General features: G+C 33.3%; 1 protein-coding gene and 1 non-coding gene across 2 annotated transcripts in view; one reads left to right on the forward strand and one right to left on the reverse strand.

The window, feature by feature from the left end:
• LOC118199469 (neuroligin-4, X-linked-like) overlaps positions 1 to 25,047 on the reverse strand; it is a 624,820-nt gene that overhangs the window by 38,252 nt on the left and 561,521 nt on the right. Inside the window, exons 3-5 of the mRNA XM_085809401.1 lie at positions 18,581 to 18,766; positions 13,830 to 14,646; positions 6,861 to 6,973 (exon numbers count right to left, since the gene is read on the reverse strand). Coding sequence (XP_085665527.1) covers positions 6,861 to 6,973; positions 13,830 to 14,646; positions 18,581 to 18,766 — 1,116 coding nt within the window. The remainder of the gene's footprint in view (positions 1 to 6,860; positions 6,974 to 13,829; positions 14,647 to 18,580; positions 18,767 to 25,047) is intronic.
• On the forward strand, positions 2,213 to 2,285 carry TRNAS-CGA (transfer RNA serine (anticodon CGA)). Its single transcript has one exon. It is a non-coding gene; the product is annotated as a tRNA-Ser (tRNA).

Genomic DNA, 25,047 nt, shown 5'->3' on the forward strand with positions numbered 1-25,047 from the left:
TATTTTTATTGATTATTCATTTATATCAGGATAAAGACATACGAAATTGTCAGTATTTTATTTTTGCTGGATTAGCTTGCAATTATCATTAAGCACGTTATGCAATTATCATTATTAACATGTTATACAATTAGCATTTTCTGATTACGTAATTAATTTTATAGTAACAGTTTAAGTTTATTCCAATTTTACATGTTTACCAAGAAAAGAAATCATCTAAAAGGACGAAGAATGCTTCTTTCTTCTTGACTTGCCTTGACGAAGATCTCTGAGAAACACTTATACGAACGAAGTTAACAAGCATACTAGGATTCCAGGGAACGCCACGTCTTTTATATTTATTAATTTATTTGTTTTATTTTATTTTATTTAGTTTCACAAAATGTTTATTGAAAGGGCTCATCATGCTCATTACACACCGCTTGGAGTACGAAACCGCCCGTTACACATTGACCAAGTACAAAATATAGAAAGGCCGAAACATGTGAAGATTTACTGACATGATACATTTATTTTTAATTTTCGATTGTCTGTTCTACAATTACACAGGATACATTTACAGGAACGCTTAAAAGACTACCATGCAGCGTTTTAACTAGACTCACCTGCTCATAGAAATTCTGAGCCAGAAATAATGCCGCAGTATGAAGTTTAACAAAAATACCTTCCTTGATTGCATCATCACTTATGTTGGGAAATGCGTTTCTCAGGTATGTGAATCCTAGCTATTTGTATCCATTGCCGTAACAAAGTACTTCGCAAATCCTAACTTAATGGGTCGCTGAAGAGGGTATAATTTTTCAGGATCCACGAATGTTGTGTTGATGACATTAAACTTTTCTGAGGCTAGTGATATTTGCTTCGGCTAACATTTTCCGGAGGTAAGATTAACTCCGTTTAGATTACTATCGAAGCCAGCCGTCCTCTCGAAGGTAAACGGGTATACAGAGTGTATAATAATCTTTCCCTTCTCAGCTTTCTTGCAAAGAAACATTAGTATTTTGCGTAGCGCAGTTTAAGCCCAAGTAGAAAAGATTTTGCTTTTAAATGACCACAACCATTTTTCGAACTGAACCTGTGTTAGGAAGATTTTCAAATTTCCGAACAGGTCTTTCAAATTCACAGCGTATGTTCACAGTCCACATTCACAGCGTACGTTTTTCATGGGAGTTTGTTTCCGTTACTGTTGAAGAAGTACGGGACACCGTCGGTTTATCATAGTTTGTTTACGTTACTAGGAATTATAAGTATGCTTGTGGTTATTGTTTAATTGTGAAGTGGAATGGAGGCTATACAATTATTTCCGATGTATGGAAGGAGCTCTCAACTAGAAAAAAACATTCTTGCTTTAAAAACTTCCGTAGCACCTAAACATATTAATTTAAACTCTAATATAACTGCATTTACGTATTTTCAAATGATGTTAATGCTTAATAACCCAAAATATTATTAAAGTTATTTCGTTTCCCTAAATGGTGGGCCCATACCATCCACAGACTACTAAGGCCAGAAGCAGTGGTCACTTTATTATGGAGGCACTCATTAGCTGGGCTACCTTTGCCTCCTATGAGGGGACGGCCAAATACAGCCATGCCTTCTCCGGGATTCGAGCCCGGGCTCTCTGGTATCGCAGTCGATTCCCTTAACCACTATACCGTCTGGGAGGTCATTATTAAAGTAAAAGAGTAAAACCGTACGAAACTAAAATCAAATACACTCAAACCCGTTTTGGGGCCGTTGATAGGGACCGCATAAAACAAATCGCACAAAACTTCACGAGTAGTTATAAAAAATAGAGTCGTTTAGAGTTGACATTTTTTTAGTTACCATGTAGTCGGTGATCAGTTTTTGCTACGACTGTTGTTTCACTAGACGCTTCTATATGTCTTTGTAGCCAGATTTTCAAGACGGAAACTCCTTTTATAAGGTAATAAGGTATTCTCCCGCCTTTTTAGCATGCTTTCGTGGTGTAGTGGTCAGCACGCTCGAAACGTGGTCAGCCAGAGGTTCGTGGTTCGAGTCCAGGCAAGGGCATTGCTCATTTTTCATCTTTTCTGCTCTCAAAAATACCTAATATCTCTACAGTGGCGCCCGAACTAAAAGGTGGTGAATGATGATTCATCACCACCAGGATTTGGCAATTTTGTCCCCTAATCCGCAGTCGTCCTTTAAAGGGGGAGTACATAAGGAATTTCTCCCGCCTTATTAGCATGCATTCGTGGTGTAGTGGTCAGCACGCTCGACGCGAATTCGAGAGGTCAGTGGTTCGAGTCCCGGCGAGTGCATTGCTCATTTTTCATATGTCCTGCTTCGAAATAACCTAATGGCTATACACTTTTTTATTGATTATTTATTTTATTTTTCTATTGATAACTTCGTCAATTACGTTCCAATTTGATTGAAATTTTCATATACCACAAAAAAAATCGCACAAAAAGATCGCATAAATACAGGTTTGAGTGTCCATTGTTTTCTAAGTTTTGTCAAAAATTGCACATAATAATGGAGGGAAAATATAATTTAAATTCGATATTTGAAAAAAATGATTTAAATTTAAATATCTCTTTTACACGCAAAGAATTTTACATTTTTAATGCTTTCAAAAATTTTAAAAGTTTAAATAACTTATACATACCAATTCTAACTTTATTCACTTTCGCTTCATAATTCATTTATCAAACGGTAAAAGCTTTCACAATGAAATTTTAAAAACTCAATTTATCTCAAGCTACATTAGTAAAATAACAACAGTGTTATTTTCAAAATGTTATTATTAATTTCGTTTAACCATTAAAAGTATGAATGCTCTTAAAAGGATCAAAGAATAAACACAAATTATGTCATCTGCGAATAGCTTGATATAAAGTATACAAACATTTCTCTCGTGTAACTCAATGAGATCAATTTATTTTTCTGGCAAGCTAACATTCACCAAAGTAAAATTACTTTAATATACATATACAGACAGCAACAGAAGTAAAATTCATAACATACATTTCCAAAGTACCAGCATAATCTTTTTTTCCTTGATGTTGTCTTTCTCGATTGATAAGTTATTGTGTTATTTTGTGACTATTGTCAATTATTTTTTGGTTACTATACGGTAAATCTGCTTAAGTAATAAATAATGTAATTAAAATTTAAACTTAGAGATTTATTGCTAGATCATGGATATATGTTTTCAGTCTAATCAAAGCATGTAAAAATTGCAGTCTTTAAAAATAATATCTAAAAATTCTGAAATTATAGAATTATTTTCATATTTTATTTATCACATAAGAAATCGTTAACTGTAGCATACTAAACGCATACTTAAAGGAAATCGAAGCATTTCATTTAAATTCATATTTCCTTAGAACTGCGATAGCATACTTTTTCATATATAAATAATTATAATGAGCATATGAAACTTCTTTGAAAGGTGCGCAACGAATTCTAAATATTATTGGGAAATAATCATAGTTAGTTATATAGATAGCTAGCCAAATATTGAATATAAATTAATCTTAAAATCCGTATTTTAGCTTGAGCTGCTTTTCTAGCCGCCTCTACATAACAGTGCATTTATGTTTAGTGAAAATGATTAGCTAACATTGTTTCGTTATAAAGACAAAAGTTGGTCTTTGGATTACGGTGAGCTTGCACACAGACATTTTTCTATAAATATAAAGCAAAGTGCTTTTATTATTTTTATCATTTAAAGATTTATACCTAACTAAGGATTTTCTCAGACCTAACGTGAAACTTAGTAGAGCCTGTGCCCTTAAACTTGGAAGTAATTATAATGGATAAATGTCATAATGCATAAAAAAGTACCACTTGCTTTTATATTGGGTAAGTCCATAAGTTGGTGCGCATTAAGAATAAGCGTGGAATTCACTATGACGCATTTACTAAAACAATACAATTTTGAACCTGTTGAAACTTGTCATCGTCTGACTAACATATTATTCAGTTCATCACAAACTTTCGTAAATATCGAATGCATTTTAGTACCCATAGAAGATGAATAATTTTCAATACAAACGCGCTGTGCTACATTTTTTATTTTCGTGTGGTGAAGCTGCCAGGTTTGCAGCGATGAAAATTAATAGTGTACATGGTGAACACACTATTAGTGTAAGGACTGCCCAGAAATGGTTAAAAAAAATTAGAGTTGGAAAAAGCAGCATTCATGATGAACCCCATTCAGGACGTTTTGAACTGTTAGAACCAAATCAAACGGAGCTTTTGCCATATCCTGCTTACTTTCCAGATATTGCCCCAAGTGATTTTCACTTATTTCGTGCCTTACAAATTTTTTTACTGGGAAAAAATTAAATTCTAAACAGGATGTACACAATTAACGTTCAAGTTTTTTTTGCATCAAAACCAGTCTTTCTACAGCAAAGGCATAAAAAGCTGCCTGTAAGATGGTGAGACACTGTAGATAATGGAGGAAAATATATAATTGATTAAAATGTTAAATTGTGTTTTTTATATTATTTAAAAATTTACCAAAAATTGCGCACGAATTTATGGACTGACCCAATAGATTCGAAGTAATAAAGAATTATCCCGCAAACCCAATTTATAGGGTACAAAATCTGCAATTGTTATTCAATATGTTTCCTTTATTTTCATTTTCAAATTTTGTTCTATTTCTAAGAATACATGTCACAAATCCAATGGTTTTGTAGAATGTAAAGAAATACAATAACAACTGCAATTTTAATCTTCTTTGGAAACTCCATTTATGAAAAAAAAAATATTGCTGTAGTCTGCGATTTTTGAATGCCTGTAGATATATTCTTGCACATACATACACAAAAATGAATATATAAAAACCTTTCTTCCAAAAGAGATGAGGCTAAAAAATCCGTCTTTTCAAATATGAATATTGTGCGCATAAAGCTACATACGACGCATAGGTATAATACAATTATTTGCATAATAACAAAATTAGTTTTCCTTGAGTACATTAGATCAAATATCATTAGCACGTATAGGAAATATTTGAAATGACCAGCTTCAGATTTCAGAATTTTTTCAGATTTTTTAAATGACTATGATAGCGTGCATTCATATAGTCATTGAAGCCTGTAGAGGAAGCCGAATCAGAATTTCTTATTTTCCCAGTGCTCATCATAACCTGAAAGAAACATCTAAATTTTCATGCGACTTTTCTTTTCGTTATTTTAAAATGGACGCCAATTTAACTTGCAGTTATCAGAATTTTCCCTTAATTTAAAATATTGAGTTCCAGGATATCCTTTTGAGAATAAAACTGAAGAAGAAGGGGAAAAAATTACACGATTGACTAAGCGGAAAATAAGATACGGATATTGAATGGGAGAGTTTCATCTTCTGCAGCGTGAATTCTTCGGGTTTTGCCATGGATTTATTTTGTTTCCTATATCATTCTACTACAGACTAGCAAGACCAGTTTCTCAATTGATCTTTCTCTTTGAAATTCTATTACTAACACTCCCCGCGGAAACGTTTTCGGCTTGGTTCGCCCTAACAAGTGAAGGCAAATTAAAGTTTTCCAAAGGTGTTCCGAAAAGTAGTTCTCTTGAATTAGGTTTTGGGCTTAGGGTTTCTTTTTATGAAGAAATAATTAATTTTTTATCATTAAAGTTTCCATTTGATGCAGGGATTACTCGTATGCACATCTTTCATTATACTTCTGTAGGCTTTTTGATTCTTCCGTTCAAGACAATTTTCCTGCGTGTATTATCTTTTCATTAGACTGATTTATTACTGAAAAACTTCTGATAACCAGTCCAGTATTTTCAGCAATTCATTCAGAGAACACTAGTTTAAGGACGTTTAAAACTTGAAATATTTCCTGCTTATTAATATATCGTGAAGAGGAAACAATTTCACTAAGCAATGATAATATTTAACTAATATGATTTATGTCTGACTTGCATATGGAACAATGTTTTTAAATTTTTAATTAAAAAATTGTCCAAAGCAGTTTCAAGTTTTAGAAACGTAAACTATCGTTAAATGGATGACTTTGATTTGCATGTATTAAAACTGTTTAGTTAATTATGAAATTGTAATTTTTTTTTACCTTTGCCAATCTAATATTCTTTTTTTTTTATTATTATTCAATCTAATATTTAGTACAAACGAAGTCTTGTTTTGGTTAAAAACAAAACTATAAAACTATTGAATAATTTTGAAGAACCGAATTAACTGGATATGCTAAAATTTTCGCAACAGTATCCCCTTTTATTTTAATATTCTTGTCTTCACAGGATTGAAGGTCTAACAATGTTAACGCGCTTTAAGTCAAAACTCTCAAATAAATTAACAAAAAATCTTAGCTTTTCTGGCATTCAAAGAAGGAGAAGTAATCAAGCTTACAGGCACTTTGGATACCTCCGAAAGTATAACTCGAGTCCGGATAATTCGATTTCTACTATACTTGTATATCGATTGTTAATTGTGAATTTCAGACAAATGCAAATCCTAGAAAAATTACTCATGCCTTATTAAGAAATTAATTTAAGAATTAAGATTAAAGAAATTAAATCTCTAGATAAAAACTGTTTTTCATCTATTCAAAGCCCCCATGTTAAATAGCATTTCTATATACATTGTTGAATGCTTTCAACCCACTATTCTATGTTAGTGCAATGTAATGTAGACCAAGTTATAAAAGATATCGCTTTCGTAGATATCGGTGCCTAAATTAAAATTTGTTAACCATGCAAATATATTTTATTGTTACTACCAAGCACACGAAGACTTAAAAGTTTAGATGTTGGATGGATACTTGTTCTCTTTTCCTTGTATGCGATTTCTTATTATCAGTTAAATATTGCTCATACAGAAACTGCTATTCTTAAAACGAGAATGCCACTTACCTATCATCATATACTTCTGATGGACTTCTTCATAAGGCGGCCACATAAGCCTGTCAAATCTTCCTTTTGATCGTTCTGGAGCACCTCTTTCTGGCTGTTGCACATTTGGATCTCTGTATAAAGAAGTGTAGTGCAAAATAAAGACTTTATGAAATATTTACTTCAGTTCATTTAAATTTTTCATTATAATTCAAATTTAAATCTCCAATTTCGAAATCGTACTTAAAATTTTTTATTAATAGCATGTACTTAAAATTTTGAAATATCGACCTAGAATAATTTTAAAAGCTTAAATAAATTGCACTAAGCGTTTACACTGTAAGAATTTTTTTTAATATTCTACAATCAAAGAATTAAGTATCTTTGCAGAAAGTACTGAAAATTGAGAACAACGTAAAAAATAATATCACGAAAAACGTCGGAAACATGAAACGTTGCAAAATAAAGGATTCCAAGAAACATTGATTGATAAATAAAACGAAATTCCTGAAAATACAGAAATATAACAAATTTTAGAAATTTAAGTCAACGAAAACAAGTTTCGATTAGTTCTAAGGAAGAGAAAATTAAAAAATATTTTTCTGGTGAGCTACAATTACATAATTTTTTTTATTCCCCCACTGAATTATATAGACTCGGATTTCTAAGTAAAATTCATTCCTCAATGTTCGTAAAAAGTAGAAAGTTTATCTGAAAAGCAAATAAGCCCGCCAGATCCAAGCAGTAAAATCATATAATGTATTTCTTTACATGCAAGTTAAAAATATTAGCCATTTTCATTTCAGGAAATGGGCTTCATACAAGTATCTTCTAAAGCAAATAAATACTAGTGTTAATTAGTGGACAGTTTATAAGGAATTTTCTTCTTCCTTACCCCGTGTCTTCGTGATGTAATTCGAAGCAAGTCCAGCTAATAATCGGGAGAGCCGAAATTCGAATCCTGACGAAGGCATCTTTGTTTTCTCATGCATCCCTCTGTAACAAATCTGATAATTCTACAAGTAGCTAATGAACTTAAGTTTGGAGGTTGATAATTCGTTACCACCTGTATTAAGTGACTGAGTCCCCTCCTTCCCAGTTGCCCTTTAAGCAGGGTAAGAGTGTAAATAATTTTCTTCCTTCTTACCATATGCCTTCGTGCTATAAAGGGAAGCACGTCCGTTTGGCAGTTAGGAAGTAAGGAGTTTTAAACCCGGTGCAGGCATTGCTGCTTTTTCGTGATTCCTGCTTGGAAATCAACCCAATGTTGGGCAATTTTGCCCAACATTTAAAATGTTTATATAGTCGAACCACGGATCACTAACAAATCGGTACATTAGCAAATTATCTAAACTAAAAATGTCTTGGATGGCGAACGGTATTTCGAGTTGTGAATACTCATATTGGAAGAAACTGGTTTCCTATGGTGTTTTAAAATAGCCTCAGATAAATAATTATCACACGGAGATTCGTGGAAACATTATTTTTGTATATCCTTAACCCTCATTATGAAAGCTTGACACCAAGTAACTTTCAGGATATGAATTTGGCATGGTAGAACATTTTATGGCCAGATTATGTTGCAGGCAGAAATGTTGAAGCTTTTGATGCTGATGCTTTTATGTTACCTAATATATTGTTTCTGTATAAGAAACCATCCAATTTTGAAATTAAGAAGAAAGTTGCAGAACTGTTACTAAAGGACCACAAAAGTACGCTCAACTAAGATCTAGACAAATTTCATAAGCAGCAATAAAATGCGACTGTGGGAAAGTGTCTGCAGTGGAAGAAAAAATCAAAAGGGAAGGCAATCGTAGTTTCTTGATCTGCGAAATTTGTGATATTTTTGAATATTGAAATTTTGAAATTCTATAAAACAAGACAGTAAGTTTCATACCGATGGTGTAAGGATTATATCGTAGGCATTCTCAAAGACTGAGCCATGACTCCATTCAAAAACGTTTTAAAATGTAAACAACAACAAAACACATTAACAAGTCACTAGGAGACCCGATGAATTTCAAGGAATGTCAACTGAGGTTAAGAGACAAAGAAAAAATAAAAGAAGATGCTTCAGGAACACGTTTTTATAGCTCCTCATCCGAACAATAACATGTCTTTGCTTTCTGTTTCACATTTATTTCCACTTATATAGTACACTCATCTTCATACAGATGCTAAATAATTTTTTATCTAATTTTAATATGTTTAATGTTGAGTTATTGTTTCACTTAGATTTAATGCTTTCCGTTGTTTTTTTTGTTATTAACTTGTACACGAAATACTGTTTAAATAAGCAATCATTTGTAGTCTAGGAATATATTAATCCATTTTACCTTATTCCTATGTGGAAAATAACTTCAGTTTACGAATTTGATTTCGGATAATGAAAGCTCTTTGACTGATTGTCACTATCTGTTACCAATGCAGATCTCTTTGATATATATTATAAGTCCATCTGATTTCATTTTTCAGTTTTCAGCCTTCCTAAGGTTTTTAAGATGTTTTTAGAATGAATACTTACAATTGGTTCTGTTTTGGCACATCCGAAACTATATATCTCTGCCGTCTAAGCAAATAAACAAATAAGAAATTTTATTTTACCTGTTAGATATTTTATTCTTAGCAAGAACATTAAAATGGTATTTGAAACTATGCATCAAACACTGTTGACAAAGCTGCTGACAGAAAGAATAACTGTATGTGAAATTTTGAAAAGCATTTTTTAATAAACATTTTTCATCTTCATGCTCACTGAATTGAAACTGAGGAAAGTTTTTGTTATTCTAGTTTTCTGCATTAGTATGACCCTATAGGAGTTTAAAAGATTTAGTACAGTAAATGTTATCTATAAACACGCAAAATCTATGATTAGGTCTGACCTTTACTTTCCAGATTCACATGTCATATTAATAAGTCTTTCATGTTAAATGGATAAAGTATTTGTTCTACAGTTTTTAAGGTTCATTTAAGTAAATTACGTAGTTATCAAAATTTTCCCATAGCACAAATCACATCTCACATATTTTCAAAATGTATTTTGGAATAAACTTTAACAAAACTTTATTTAAGATATAATTAAATAATAAATTCTTAAAATAATACATTCATTAATATGAAATTATTGCGTGGTATTTGCTTTGAAAATCTCATTTAGACTCTATATAATTTCAAGAATTAAACATCCGTCGTTCTTACATATTATTACTTTACGTGAATCTTTGTTTGTAAAAAAATAAAATATTATTTTACATTATATTTAATTAAATATAAATGTATTAAAATAAAATAAAAGTAGCAAAATATATTACATCTATACCTTTAAGATGATTTTTAGTATAAATTTTATATGTTACTTATAAAAATACAATAAAAAATTTCTTAAATTGGAACGTTAGGAAATTCATTAATGTACAACTGTTTCAATTATTTACATTAAAAAATTATTTTATTTTATAAGTTACAGGGTGATCTACTCATTACTGGCCCTTGTTTTTCCACATAATTTGTGAAAATGCCAAAATATAGAAAAAAATATAGGTATACTTATCTTTGTCTGCGATTTCGCTTGTGATTGCATGATATTTTGAACGTGCTTGCTGCTGGAAGGCAGAATTGCATGACTCATTCCATGTTATCCAAGTATTGCATCAGCTTTTCGGCAGTCCCCATAAGTTCAAGTAGTTAATGTTTTCTGCTAATGCTATATTTTGTTCTGGTACACTTTACCTTTCAATGCGTTCCACAGGAAAAAATCAGGAGGTGAGAGAATAGACATTCTCTATGGGAAACGTTCTTTCCATCTAATACAGTAGTGTGCAAAAGCCAAGAATCATTTCTAATACTGTCCGTAATTCCGCAGAAAACCAGATGGGAGATATAAAATCATACTACATGTGTATAATATAGTATTTAAAGGATGATTAAATGAGGAAAGTGTATTAACCGAAAAAGAAAAGCATTAATAGGATGCATAAAATACAAAACGAATAGAAAACGATTTTACTGACAGAATGGCATTGGTATAAAAAAATGTCTGGCCAAGAGGGATAACAACAAACCAAAGAGTGCTAGTAAGAGATATGACCTCCTCTAACTTCAAAGGTTGCTTTGCACCGTCTATTGGTACTCAACACTAAATTATCTACCAGTTTTTGCGATGAGAATTTCCATTCTTCAAGAAGCATCTGTTTCAGTTCTCTTGTACTCTCCGGAGGGTAAAATTGGGCATCAGGGGTCTCTTTAAAGCATTCCACATACGTTCAATGGGGTTTAAATTAAGAAAGAACGTCGACCAGGCCAATCTGCGGATATCTTCACATTCCACGAGCTCCTCAACAGCATGAATCTTTGTGGACGTGCACTGTCGTCCATAAAAACAAAGATTACACCAATGGCACCCCAGAAAAGACACACGTGGAGAGGGTAGCTTCATCACGGTAAGTGAATCTCTGTTGAAAATGTGGAGCTCCGTCCGTCCGTTCATCATAATGTATCCTCATACAAGCACACCAGAACTACCCCAATCGTCTCTCTCCCTAACGTTAGTGGGATGAAAACATGCCCGTATCTCTTTCCGTGTCAACTGGTGCCGAGAATTGGGTGTCAATCTGAAACGACTCCTATCGGTAAAGAAGAAGTGACTCCACTGATGGAGTGCCAAATCTGCGTTCTCTACACCACTATAGACGTGCCGTCGATGGGCTGCTCTCAATGGCACAATCAGCCACCGTTTTTTCCTTGGCTGTCCACACAAACCTTTCTTACAGCTGTACCTGTCGTTTAGAAGGTTATAAGGTATTTCTCCCGCTTTCCTAGCGTGCCTTCATGGCATAGTGGTTCTTTACGCTGGACCGGTACTCCAGAGGTCCGCGGTACGATTTCCGGCAAAGGCGTTGCTAATTTTTCATCTTGCCTGCTTCAAAAAAATACCTAAAGTCTCTACAAGGTTTCCAAGCTCTTCAGCGACAGACGTCAAATCACGCTTCTCCTCAAGCTTGCCAATTATTTTACCACGTGTAAATGCATCCTGTTATATTCTTGTAACCATACTGCACGTTCACTCTCACTTTCGTCTCCAGAAGAATGCCTGGAAATGCATCTTGCTTTGTTTTTTTTTAACACGCTATTTTTACCGTCCCTGGGAATCGACCGTGAACTGTTTGTTTGGCCGACGTCGGTTCCTAGGGACCGACAGTATCAAAATTAAAAAATAAATGTAGCAATTTCACTGAATTTATTAAAACTTGTTTCAATATATATTAATTTATCAAAATTTATTTATTTTTATTACTTTTTGGAACCGCATTCATAAAAGGCTATATTTGGCTGATTGCCTTTTGGATCAAACCATTCATTTTGGTCTCTGGTTTCGTTAGCACTTTTGCCACAACTATTATTATCAAGTCCCATTGCCTGCCCTAATGAATTATCATCTTTAAACGATTCAAAAAATAATTCACTCTACTTATCACTATTTCATTCTATTCCGAACATAATTACAAAGGAAAAAAATTCTATTCTCAAATCCTCTGTACACTCCCATGGCTTTTTTCTAACTAATCCTCTACAGGAGGTAGACTTTTTGCCGCTCGTACAATTGTGCATTAGCAGATCCATTGTCCTTCGAAAGGAAATATGAAAGGTGAAACGAAATAGTCGTCTGTTCATTCTCTTATACTGCTCGCTCGCTGCCGGTTGAACGAAAGTGACAGCAATAGCGGAGTCGCGCTCAACGTGTTAAGTTGCCTTGAGCTGCGAGCGCTGACTCCTTGCTTTTGCTTACCCTATCTTACCCTCTGACGTCATGATGCTGATATCTGCGTATCTATCACCTTTCTACTGAGTTGGTATTCCATTGTACTGATCACAAAAACGCCTTTTCGGAAATTTCATGGTTGTATCTTGAGAAAGAAATTGTTGGAAAAAAATGTGTTGCTTAAGTTTTGCGCACTAGTATATAGTTGCGACAAATTAATTTGATTAAAGTTATGTTCTGCATAGAGTTACAATATGTCGTTCTATCCTGTCGAAGTACCCAGTAGTAAACTCCACGTGCAGAAGTAAACTCAACTGTACAAAAGCAAAAGGTTTTCCACATGCATGATGGTGTTCGCTTTTGCGTGGAAAGATGTTACCATTGCACAAGAGACAGCAAGCCAAATATAAAATTATTCTGGGCGAAAAATTGCTTCCTTATATCCATGGGAATGAGCACGCGGATTTCAAACGCCGAATTCCCAAATCCGCTGACAGTATCCCACTCTGTTTCCTTCATCAATAATTTAATTTTCTGTGATATGCATGAAGTTTTCCGGTTTGACATGAAATTTTGAACGTTTTCTGTCTAGTTTCTGAATTAATAATAAACTTATCAATCCTTCGCTTCCAATAAACCTTCGTACATCTTCAGTAAACATAGTTTTGGCATTCTTTGATGGGCCGAGTTGTTCAATATGGTACGGGCCAAAAAAACATGTTGTTCAATTGTGTACGATCCGTATTGTTTATTTCGAAACATAACACTAAAGCACAACACAATACATCCGTTAAAGGCACACGATTCTCTTAATTCGCTGCCAGCCAATTTTCTGATTTCTGCGTATATAGCAATTCATCTCGCGTTTTCCAACCAGATTCATACTCGGTGCTAACGACACTTTTGCTACTTAGGAGGCTTTGCTTTATCTAATTCTCTCACTCGCTTTTCAAGATTTTTTGTTCCAGACTGATCTCCTTTCCACATTTGTGCCGAATTTCCGGGCCAATAGAAAGTAATCACTGCAGTGTTATAAACAATATTTTTACACCAAAAAGCGGTCAGCATGAGTGTTTCCTTGTCTCTCAGATTTAAGCATGAGTGTTTCCTTGTCTCTCAGATTTAAGCATGAGTGTTTCCTTGTCTCTCAGATTTAAGCATGATACTGCATCTGATTGGTTTCAATATTCATAATGAAATTTAACAAATTAATAAAGAAAAGATGTACTTACCCGTTTCGTGCAAAATTAACCCAATAGGTCATGACTGCTTCTGCTAATCCCACTTCAGCTTGAGTATAATTTCGAGAAAAATGACCCAGAGTACCGACTAATGGTGCTCCAAACACGTGCTGAAGATCTTCTCCGGAAATGCAGCCTTGCCTTTGCGGAAACTTTCCATCTTCTGTTTGGTAATTGAATACGTAAAAGAATGATTTTCGAGGCCCTAAAGAATGATAATTAGCGGATTTCACCACTGGGGCCACAACAAGGGCATCTCCTAGAGCATCTAACGTGCCATCTAAAACATTTATATCATGCTGAACTGCTTTAGTCCAGTCAGTATACTCGTTTACTATAGTAAGAAATATCTCCTGAAGGTGATAGTTGAAGATATTTCTAACTAGAGTTCGCAAAAGCTTATCCCTACGTCCTATTTCTAAACCGACCTTTTCCTCCTTCTCAGATATGTAGAAATATGACTCAACTCGAGTCACACCAAACATGAGATCGAACAAACCAGACTGATGTTCGTTCGCTAGTTCTTCCATCATTAAAAGAGGCTCGTTTTGGATAACTATACCATCAATAGTGGGACCAAATCCTGTAAGAAACATTGGAACAGTGGTCTGAACTCTTAGTATGTCTGCAACAGATCTCTCGCGTAAGCACTCAAGAAGACTAGCTGGTTGAGTTGTTGGGCAACCAAGAGTCCGGGCAATCTGTTGAGCATAAATGTTTGCATCACGCGCTATTGCCCAAGAACTTAAAGCTGATCCACTCATCATGATGGCTCGATGAAACAACCCTGCAGGGAAGAGAGTGGAACCTACAAATGCTATTTAATATTTGTTGTCCTTCTGATCCAAAACGACTGGCAAAGATCTCCTTATTAGCTTAATTTAAATTTAGATAACCTTTAAGTTACATTAACGTTAGTTATACTTTAAGGGAAAATAATAATTTATTTCTAGCTCTTAAGGATACACAATATAATTACAACCATTTTCTTATGAATCTTTGCGAATCGTTTTATCGAAGCACATTATGCAGAATATTTATTAATATAATTAGAATACATTTAAATATTGTACTGATATACATAATTAGAATGTTTAAATAAATTAAGAGTTTTAAAACTAAAGAACTTTAAAATTATACAGCTGAATATATTAAAATTATGTGCCATAAATAGTTGATTATGTTTCATATGTAAAATTATATTTCTGACACTACTAGCTCATTGGTTAATTAATTCCACATGCATTATCATAAAATTATATTTAGTATTTCTTCGTGTTTCCATTAATATTATGTCATTAAGATAATAAAATATAACAAATAATATGCATTGTTGCAATGATGTGTATTTATAGATTCATAACTTTTAAAATTCTGGCTAGTTCTGAAAAAGAATCATAAAATAGTAGGCATGATCTCATATTCAAACATAAGTTCAGTTTAAAGTAAGACCTAAATTTGTTTTCCTAGACGTTTAATTTATGATCAAATACTTCTTTTGTGCGTGCAGAGCATACAAACTTAAAATATTTTAACATTTGCTGCCAGTGTGTATTTTCAAGATAAAAGGCATTAAATGTTCTAAACTGGGTACTATGGTATGGACCTAGAAACAAACTGTGTCGTTCTATCAGTCCGTTTTTAGCAACTGAAACAACAAATACAGCAAACACCTTCTAATACCTGGCCATCTTATATTTGCAAAATTAGGAACTTTTAAATTTGCATTATCACATTTATATGCACAGGTCGAACTGTCATTTTGTAGTTGTAAAGCTATATGTTTCTTGAAAGAATCAAAGGTAAATCTAATATATAAATATACATTTTGCTTAACTAAAAGTTTTTTTCATTTCAGTTTTATGAAGTTTTGTCCAGCTGAGTTTCAGATTAACCCCGATAAAAAAGTTGAGCGTTTACTCAACATTAAAATTATAAAAGAAGGCTCATTCATTTTATAAAAGAAAATTCATGTGATCATTTTGCTTTAAAATTTACTTAAGGTCTATTCAGCATAAAATAAATCTTTGCTTGCAGAGTATCAAATGGTTTTAAATTTCGCTAAAATGTTTTAATTCATGCCATAATGAAATTTAATCTTATATTAGAAACGTAGAGGAGAAAAGGAAAGTATATGGCATGGATGCACTCAAGAAGTGTTGATATAATAATATTGGAGGTAAATAAAATTAGTCTCATTTGGCTTTTTATAACTCTTTTGGTGGTTTTTAGTTCAGGAGGTACTGGATTCTGGAATCACGACCAGTAAAACTGAAATTGTTTCCTATGAAATACTAGAAATTTATTTTTCTGGTAAAAACCCTTTTTTCCCAGAATGGCGGTTCCCAAATTAAAAGTACGAAAAAGTAATTATTGGAATACTCAGATTAGTTTATTTTTTATAGTATATTAAATAGTAAATAGATTTAATTATAAAAAATGATGAAAAACAAATAAAATTTTTAAATTGTAATAAACTTTTGAAACATTACATAATCTTTTCCTTACAAAAATCATAATTTTACAGTTTATGAGTTTTAATAAGCATTTCATGAAATTAAATTTTTGTAAAAGTTTATTAACGAGACCAATAACTTATGCAGTTTTTTTATTTCATTTATTAAGTTTTGTAAAATTTAATTTTTAATACATATTAAAATTTATATAATTAATTTTTAACGAAACTCATTTAATTTTTAGAGTTTATTAAATTTAATAAAAATAGTATTTATTAAAGATAATTTATCGAAAATATCATAACGATTTTAATTTATTAATTAGTAATATATTATAAATGATGCATGAATTGCATTATTGATATATTGCATCATTTTAATCTTAATTGAATATAATATAATAATTATTTATTAAAGACTATCGTTTTACTAACGTTATATATCTGTATTATAAAAGGTGAAGAAAAAAATGTGTGTGACGTGGACGCATTCAGTTGATCAAAGTTCATTAATGATTAGCATGTAGGGTTTCCTTTATTTTGCATAACAAATTTATTTTAAGTTTCTTCCTGAACTCCTCAACTTTCCCTCGCATTTTCTTGCCAGGGTGTAAATTTAAAGTGAAATGAGTATTTAAACGGGTGAATCTCTGTGTTTATTGAAAGCGTGTTTTCGCTAACCAGCGCACGTTTAGTTGCTTTCTCGCTGTTACGCTAGTACGCCTCTTGGCAATTTCGGATTGACGCCACGCCTGTTAGGTTGAGTCAACCTGTTAAATGTAAGATGCAGGTCAGAATTGAAATGTTTCTCAGCTTTAAGAATTGATCACTATCGGATCTTGTAAAATTAATTTTACAATTACAAAATAATGAATATGCGAGTTAGATTTTGTAATCTTTCTGATTACTAGCAGAATTTAGAAAATATTTTAATTAAAAGAAAATTAATTCTTTTAAATTTCTAACTGTAAACAGTTATATTAATAAATATGCTTTGTTCTATCAAAAGTTGTATAGCTCTTTATGCTTTAATATAAGTGCCTGAAGAGAAATCCTGCAGCCTATGTGCAAAGCTGTTCTCCACTCAGCAGTCACCGTGACACCTTGGTAATAGCTGTTTAGCATGCTTCTAGAATCATAGCATTTACATAACACTTTTATTCTGCTTAATGCTTAAAATCTTGCTCGCAAGACAAATAGGAATGATAACGACTATTGCGTTTTGTCAGGCTAAATGCCATACTGTGGAAGAGGATACCGATCTAACTTGTGTGTAGAACTACACTCATAAAATGGATGGACATCAGACAGGAGTGCGCATAACAGCCGATGGCTAATCATTGTCAAAACGAACGTACAGTACTTCAGATTGTACAATATTTCTAATCCTTTAAAATTTACTTCATGTCTTTTGAATTCTTCAAATTTTTCTCGATTGTTTTCCTTTTCCACATACACCATTTGAAAATCGCCACTATCTGAATATTTAATCATTGAAACAAAGAAAAAAATTATTCTGACCCGCACACACCTTTGTAAGTATACATTTGTACACAGTGAAACACTTTGGTTCTTCTGCATAACTTAAGATTATAAATATTCCTAGTTAAACTTTGAGAGTTTCATTAAGGAATTATATATCTGTGATTATTTCTTACGCCAATTCCCGGAATAGCATTTTAATTAACAATTAGAAAAAAAAGTATTTTGTTGTTTTTAGTTCATTACTATTGTAATTGTTTTTTGTTTTATTGAGGAGCATTTCCCAATGATGAACTCTAATACAAATCTCGTTTCCATATGTTTTTTCTAATGCATCTTCATAGCATTCTATGGAATACTATCGAAATATTTTATTTTAATATTCCAGGTTTTTCTAATGCGTTAAAATATTGTCTGCAACGTGTTTGGAGAAAAAGTGTAAATTCTTAATTGTAAGAATGTAATGAAGTTAGTCTTGTGTGTATTCCCTTTCTTTCTCATTAGAAAACTATGTGTTACGTGGAAAAATAATTTTCCAAAAAAACTTTAATTTGACTTGGAACACGCTATGCAGAGATTTAGATAGTGTGAAAAGAATATAGTGCATGAGCAAGATTCATGCCTGATAAAAATTCCAGGATGCCAATTTATTTCGCCTTTTCTTCAAAAACGCACAGTTCCTAGTCAAACATTACATGAGTATTTTCTTTATGCAATCATAGGAATAAAATAATTACGAAGAATAAATCCAAGTGTCAATTTTTCTAATATGTTATATAGCACATATATCAGAATAAATATTTACCTTTAGCCATAGGTGATAAGACAAGAAAATTGATGCATGCTGCTCCGTGGCCTTGTCCAAAAAGCGTTACATTCTTGGGATCCCCACCAAATTCTGCTATATTCTCCTGCACCCAGTGTAAAGCAGCTACTTGATCTGTCAGGCCATAATTTCCTCTTGCTGAACCTTCCATTACAGGTAAGAAGCCTGAAGAGAAACAGGAAGGAAAACACTGCTTTACTATGATATTTTAAATTAAACCTCTATTCGAATTGAAAAAAATAAACGTAAGTTTATTTTACAGACTTATTTTTTTAAGCAAATAAATCTTGCTTAAATTATTAAGCTTTACAATATTCAAATTTTATATATTTAACAAATGATGGGTGTAATAAAAATCAAGTTAAAAGTTGCGCATTATATAGCTTCAGTATAATAATGCGGTAAAAATTATTACCTATGCAGCTTAAAACATTCAGTTGTAATTTCAGAAAAAAATGAAGTGAGTTCATTTGAATGGATTATTACATAATTCGAAACAATCATAAGCAACTATTGGAAAATGAATCATACTGCACATTCTTTTTACTGTTAGTGCAGTGATTCTGCACTTGACTGCAATTTAGACAACCCTTGAATTATCATTATTAGCATAATTATTGATAAGAAGAATGAAGAAGAAATTTAATGTTAATAAATTTACTATTTTTCGCATCGATAAAAGAAATGGACAAACATCTATGTTTATAGCTTCTAAATTACTCGTAAGTTTCATGTAGCTTAAACTGTAAGAAAATATTCACCCTCCCAACCATGTAATTAATCTCCTCCTAAATTATCAGCATTCAGAGCAAGTACACAACAATACGCACTACATAACCTAAGTTAACAGCCCGAAAAACGATTATAGGAAGTGTTAGGACAATACGAATCAGCTAATATTCGTAAATTTCAGGACTAGGTTCGAAGAGTTAAGCACAAAAACTGCCTCTTCAGCTGCAGAAGTGCAAATCTGCAGCTGAAGCTGCTTTGCACTTCTGCAACTGCTTTAAATTTGCAGCTGCTAGAAGAAGAAGGTTCGAAACTAGACCTGGAAATTATGAGGATTACGCTGATGCATATTTCCTTAGTATCTTCCATAAGGCATGACTTATTTAATAATAGAGGTGCATCATATTAATTGAGTTAATTTGAGTTGTGAATTGAAAGATCGTTATGCATTATTATTAAGTTTGGCAGGTAACAATGAAAGAAATGAAGTCAGGTTTGAAATTTGTCAGCTGTTATGCCCAGAATATTGCATCGAATAAAGTAAGAAAAGATAGTATAGTGATAGCTGAAAATGATTTTTTCCAATACATTACTACAAGTGAAAATTAATTTCCAATTAAAGCTAATTAAAAGAGTAGTAATAAAATCTTTTAATGACTGTACTGATTATGGTAGAACTGCCATTTCAGAAGTTTAAATTATGTTGAGAATAACACCCGTCACAATTTTAAAGAAAGATAAATGTGTCAACCTTCAATATTAAATTACACTTACCTACTTAATTTCTCTACATCTGCTATGTAAAAAGTTTAGCTTAAACTAATTTATTAAATAAATTTTGTAGGAACTCTTCTTATGAGTTCATTGCTCTGTGGCAGCAAGAAATTTATTTGCCATCAGGTGAACCCTGGTGCGCCAATTTCTTTATCAGATAGGACAGTATTACCTGTCCTACCTCTAACAAGATCTTTCCCCTGTCCCTGGCTTACTTTCGACGTAATTTAAACGCTTTCCACAGTCGTAGAGCAACACTGTGAACAAAATTTGACTCCCTGGACATCAGGTATTAATTTTCGCCCTTCATTAACCTTTTTAGTGATACGACTACGCATAAAATCATTTAATTGATGCCGGAAGGGCACACTGAAGCTTTTCAAGATCGTCAAGTAAATCTTTACCGTAAAACTTTCACTTGCCACAAGAAAATCCCTTTTATCAGAGCAATCACGTGATGACCAGGCAAGGAAATGGAAATTTGCATTCGCACACCACTTTTTACTATATCCCGCACGTATTCTGATTTTCCGCATTTTGCTCCCTGTCATTTGGCAGTTGCTACGGGCAATAGTGTTGTCCGTCCTTAGCTATTGTCCAGTAGCGTATATGAAACCAATACGAAATTGATTACAGTGAAATCTTCGTAACATTATACCGAACAACTATAATTATCTATAATTTCACCGACATTTAGTTAAGTTTCTTTTTAAGAAAAGACTTCACTGATAAATATTTTATAAAGAATGGGAATATAAACAGAAAGTATTAATATTAACTATAATCTAGGGACAGCCTCTTATATTCGCTGCAGTTAAAAAAAAGAAAAACTAATTGCTAACTTAAATGTGGCGTTTGACATGTGATGTGAATTTTTAAGAATATACTGCTATTGGACCCTCTTTTATGTCCTCGAGCAATAAAAATACTTCTGGTATTAAAAAATTATTAATAATTCTTTTTAAGGAGATTTTAAGAAACTTTCATTAAAATAACCAGTTATGAAACAAAATACAGAATATTTAAAGTTTCAGTCGTTGAAATAAAAATAATGAAATGAAATTTTTAATACTAATACAGTTCATGAATTACATTAAAAATTATTTTATCGAAATTTAATTTGATTTGAAACTGCAAAAGTAATATCTGAAATAAAGCAAGATGACGAACACAAGTAGTTATATCTTTAAAACAGAAACAAAGGATTTAGTAACATCCATATTCAAGGTTAAGAAAAACTAAATCACTGTGCCACTTTAATCTCCAGAATCGTGTTTTTCAGCGTAGATACCTTTTAATCCCAAATACCCTGTATTGCACATTTATTAGCCAGACTCGTTGGCTGTAAGATAATTTCCAGAAAATGTCTATTTAAAATGTGAACTCTTTATGTAAATATACATAAAGACATGGAAATGCAGTCCAGCATTTTCCCCTTCTGTTAACATGTGCACATGTTATGTATGACCTGTAATGTTAAGAGATACAGGAAACATGTATTACATCTTTTGTTATAGCGTGTCTCGTGTTAAAAATGCTGCATTATAGACCGACAAAAGAGGTACCAATTTAGTTAAAGCATCCATGAGTTAGGCAGCCCTTAATAACTTTCAGAAGTCTGAACTTGAATTCATCTTCGGAATCCACAATGAGAATCAAGTTTCATTTTTCATGAAATAGTCTGCCTACTAAATAAAGCTCCTCCGATTTCTTAGATTATAAGAGGGTAACAGGCTGTCAGGGTCAGCAAGTACTATATACTAGATTTCTGGCTAACATTTTAATAATATGGTTTGTTTTGCCATTGAAACTAATGAACATTTTTATTAACGTAACAATTGTGAATAAAGTTCATTAAGCTCCAGTTTGAAATTACTTGAGAGATCTTTTGAAGATAACTTAGATATCTGGAATTCCTGTACTTCGGTGATCCGAATTCTTCTGCTGAGTTTAAAAATAATTTCGCTTCCTGATGCAATTTATTATTTAAGAAATACACGAAAGTGAAAAGCATCTTTGGTGAATACTTATTCATGTAGTTATGCAAATAGTATAACTTACATTAGCTTGAATGACATTAGAATAATCAAACATGTTCATCTCACATTCTTTTAATTTCACTGCTGAAACAAATTCAAATTCTATTGCCTAGAGTTTACATATCCCGAGATTGTACGTTTCTCCGAAACACAGATGTTATTCGTTCCCTGCCTAAATGGGAATGCAGGTGGCTGGAGAAATTTCAAATGATCAAGGAATTAACGATAAATAGCAAATTTAGAAAACCCGAAGCAATACGACATAAGATTTCCTCTCCCAGTGACTGATTAAACTCTTCATATGCTCGAAGATTTTAAGACTGAAATAGCTATTAATTTAGTTACAACTCTTACACTGGAAGTTAATTTTAATCATTGAAACCTATATCAGAGTTATAAAGGATACGGATATTTTCTTTACACTAATATTGTCAAACCGCAGCTATTTTGAGGCAGCTACAAATTTTGTAAGGTAATATAACATCTAAAAAAAATTAAGTATAACATTTTAAAAAAATTTATAAATATTATTAGTCATCGCAACCGACAACAATTTGTTCAAATATTTTTAGTATGATCTTCGCTACTTTGAAACTGCTTATATACACTCTTAGACAAAAAAAAAAAAAAAAGAAAAGACGCTGCACCAAGAAGGAGTTATCCAAATGGGACGAAAATCGGTAGAAGTGATATACATGTAGAGAAAAACAAATGATTACAGTTTGAGAACAATTGGATGATTTATTGAAGTGATAAAGTTTCAGTCAGTAACGTGTTTATCCGTCTCTGACCCTTATGCAAGCAGTTATTCGGCTTGCACCGATTGATAGAGGTTGCGGATGCCCCCCTGAGGGATATCGTGTCAAATTATGTCCAACGGACGCGTTAGATCGTCAACATCCCGAGCTGGTTGGAGGGCACTGCTCATAATGATCCAAACATGCTCAATAGGAGAGAGATTCTGCGACCTTGCTGGCCAAGGTAATGTTCGGCAAGCAGTAGAAACATGTGCAGTGTAGGCGCGGGCATTATCTTGCTGAAATGTAAGCCCAGGGTGACGTGACCAACGGGCCTTAGAACTTCGTCGATGTACCGCTGTGCTGTAAGGTTGCGACGGATGACAATCAAAGGGGTCCTACTATGAAATGATATGGCACCCCAGACCATCACGCCTGGTTGTCGGCCTGTCTGCCGGAAGACAGTCAGGCTGGTATCACACCGCTGTCCGGGGCGTCTCCAGACTCGCCTTCGCTGGTCATCGAGGCTCAGTTCAAAGCGGGACTTATCACTGAAGACTATTCTACTCCAGTCAGTGACATTCCAGTGCGAATGAGCCCGACACCACTGCAAACGGGCTTGACGTTGTACAGAGGTCAATGATAGTCGGCGTACCTCAGCCTTCTTTCTGTGAGCCGTCTATGAATGGTCCTTGCGGTCGCTGAAGCACTAATTGCATGCACAATCGATGATAATGATACATCTGGAGCTGTGAATGCCGCTCTGACGATTGTTCGGTCTTCACGTTCTGTCGTTTCTCTAGGCCTACCGCTTCGCTCTTGACGCTGTGTGCGGCTATGGTTCACCCACTCCTGCCAACATCGTCTAATAGTGGCATCGATCCTGCTCAAATGTCGAGCTATTCGCCGATAAGACCAACCAGTCTCTTTGAGTCCAACTACACGACCTCTCTCAAATTCTGACATCTGCGCTTATCGTTCGCGCACGTGTATGCGAGGCATAGTTACTTTCTACCAGAGTACATGGAATGAAATTCGTGGAGAATTTATGACCTGGAATCGTAATTTCTCCTCTTAAATATTCTGCCAGTTGCGCAGATCAGATGCGCTGTAGCGGCAACCGTTCACCCATTGGCAGCCAAAATGTAAAATTTTGCATTTTCCGTCGAAACCTGTATGCATATCAATTTGTGCCCAATTTGCTTTATATCTTCGCGGTGCGTCGTGGTGCGTCGTTTATTTTGTCTAAGAGTGTATTTTATCTTCTGCATTTGTTAATTAGAGTTACTGGGTGGATAACTGTGTTTTAAATCTGGTAATTTATCCTATTGGGGAACGAGATGGCACCATTGTGTTTACACATGCTTAACTGAGAACCGGTTTACCTTCCTACCGGAAACACTTTCATGAAGTCACTCCTCTTATTAAATTCATAAATATTTCTTGTTTTACCATGATCAATTAAAATCAAATTCAACATTTCTCATGCTTAAATTTACCCAGATTTCTATCGGCTAATAAAAAGAGGATATATAGAATTTTATCTTGTAAGAAACTCGTATATTCTTTGCTATAGAATACTGTTCTGTTTTTTAGTTTAACTTAATATCATAATGATTTATCAATTTCTTTTCATATCAGAACAGAAAATTTCTGAAAAAAAAAATAAAAGAAGATTCAGAAAAACTTTCTTCTTTGAAACTCTGGTAGCCTTCATAAATGTATGGGGCATACAACTTGTGATTTTTACTATTTGAGTACTTTGAAAGGGTGTAGAGACATTAAGTTAACTGGAAAAGCCGGAGAGATGAAAAATTAGCAACTGCCTTCGCCGAGAATCGAACCCAGCGTGCAGACCACCACACCACGAAGGCCCGCCAAGAAGGCGAGAGAAATACGTTATAAGGGTAGTAATTGTTTCGATCTTGTCCTTTATATAATCCATGTTCAAATATTGCTGACTTCTAAATGAGCTGTTAACTACCCTTATTTTGAATATTTAGAATCTAGATTGTACACTAACACTTCCAAAAGGAACGTAATAAAAATTATATCCCTTTAATTTTGAAACAAAGTGTTTTGGCATCGCAATTAAATCATGAGTTCTTTATTCCCTAGAAGTGTTGGTGTATTTAATTATGGCAAAGCACACGAGGGCTATCTGCCT

Source organism: Stegodyphus dumicola, chromosome X2 (genome assembly GCF_044657685.1).
Source record: "Stegodyphus dumicola isolate Sdum_Otavi_A_Nest chromosome X2, ASM4465768v1".
Classification (NCBI taxonomy): Eukaryota; Metazoa; Arthropoda; class Arachnida; order Araneae; family Eresidae; genus Stegodyphus; species Stegodyphus dumicola.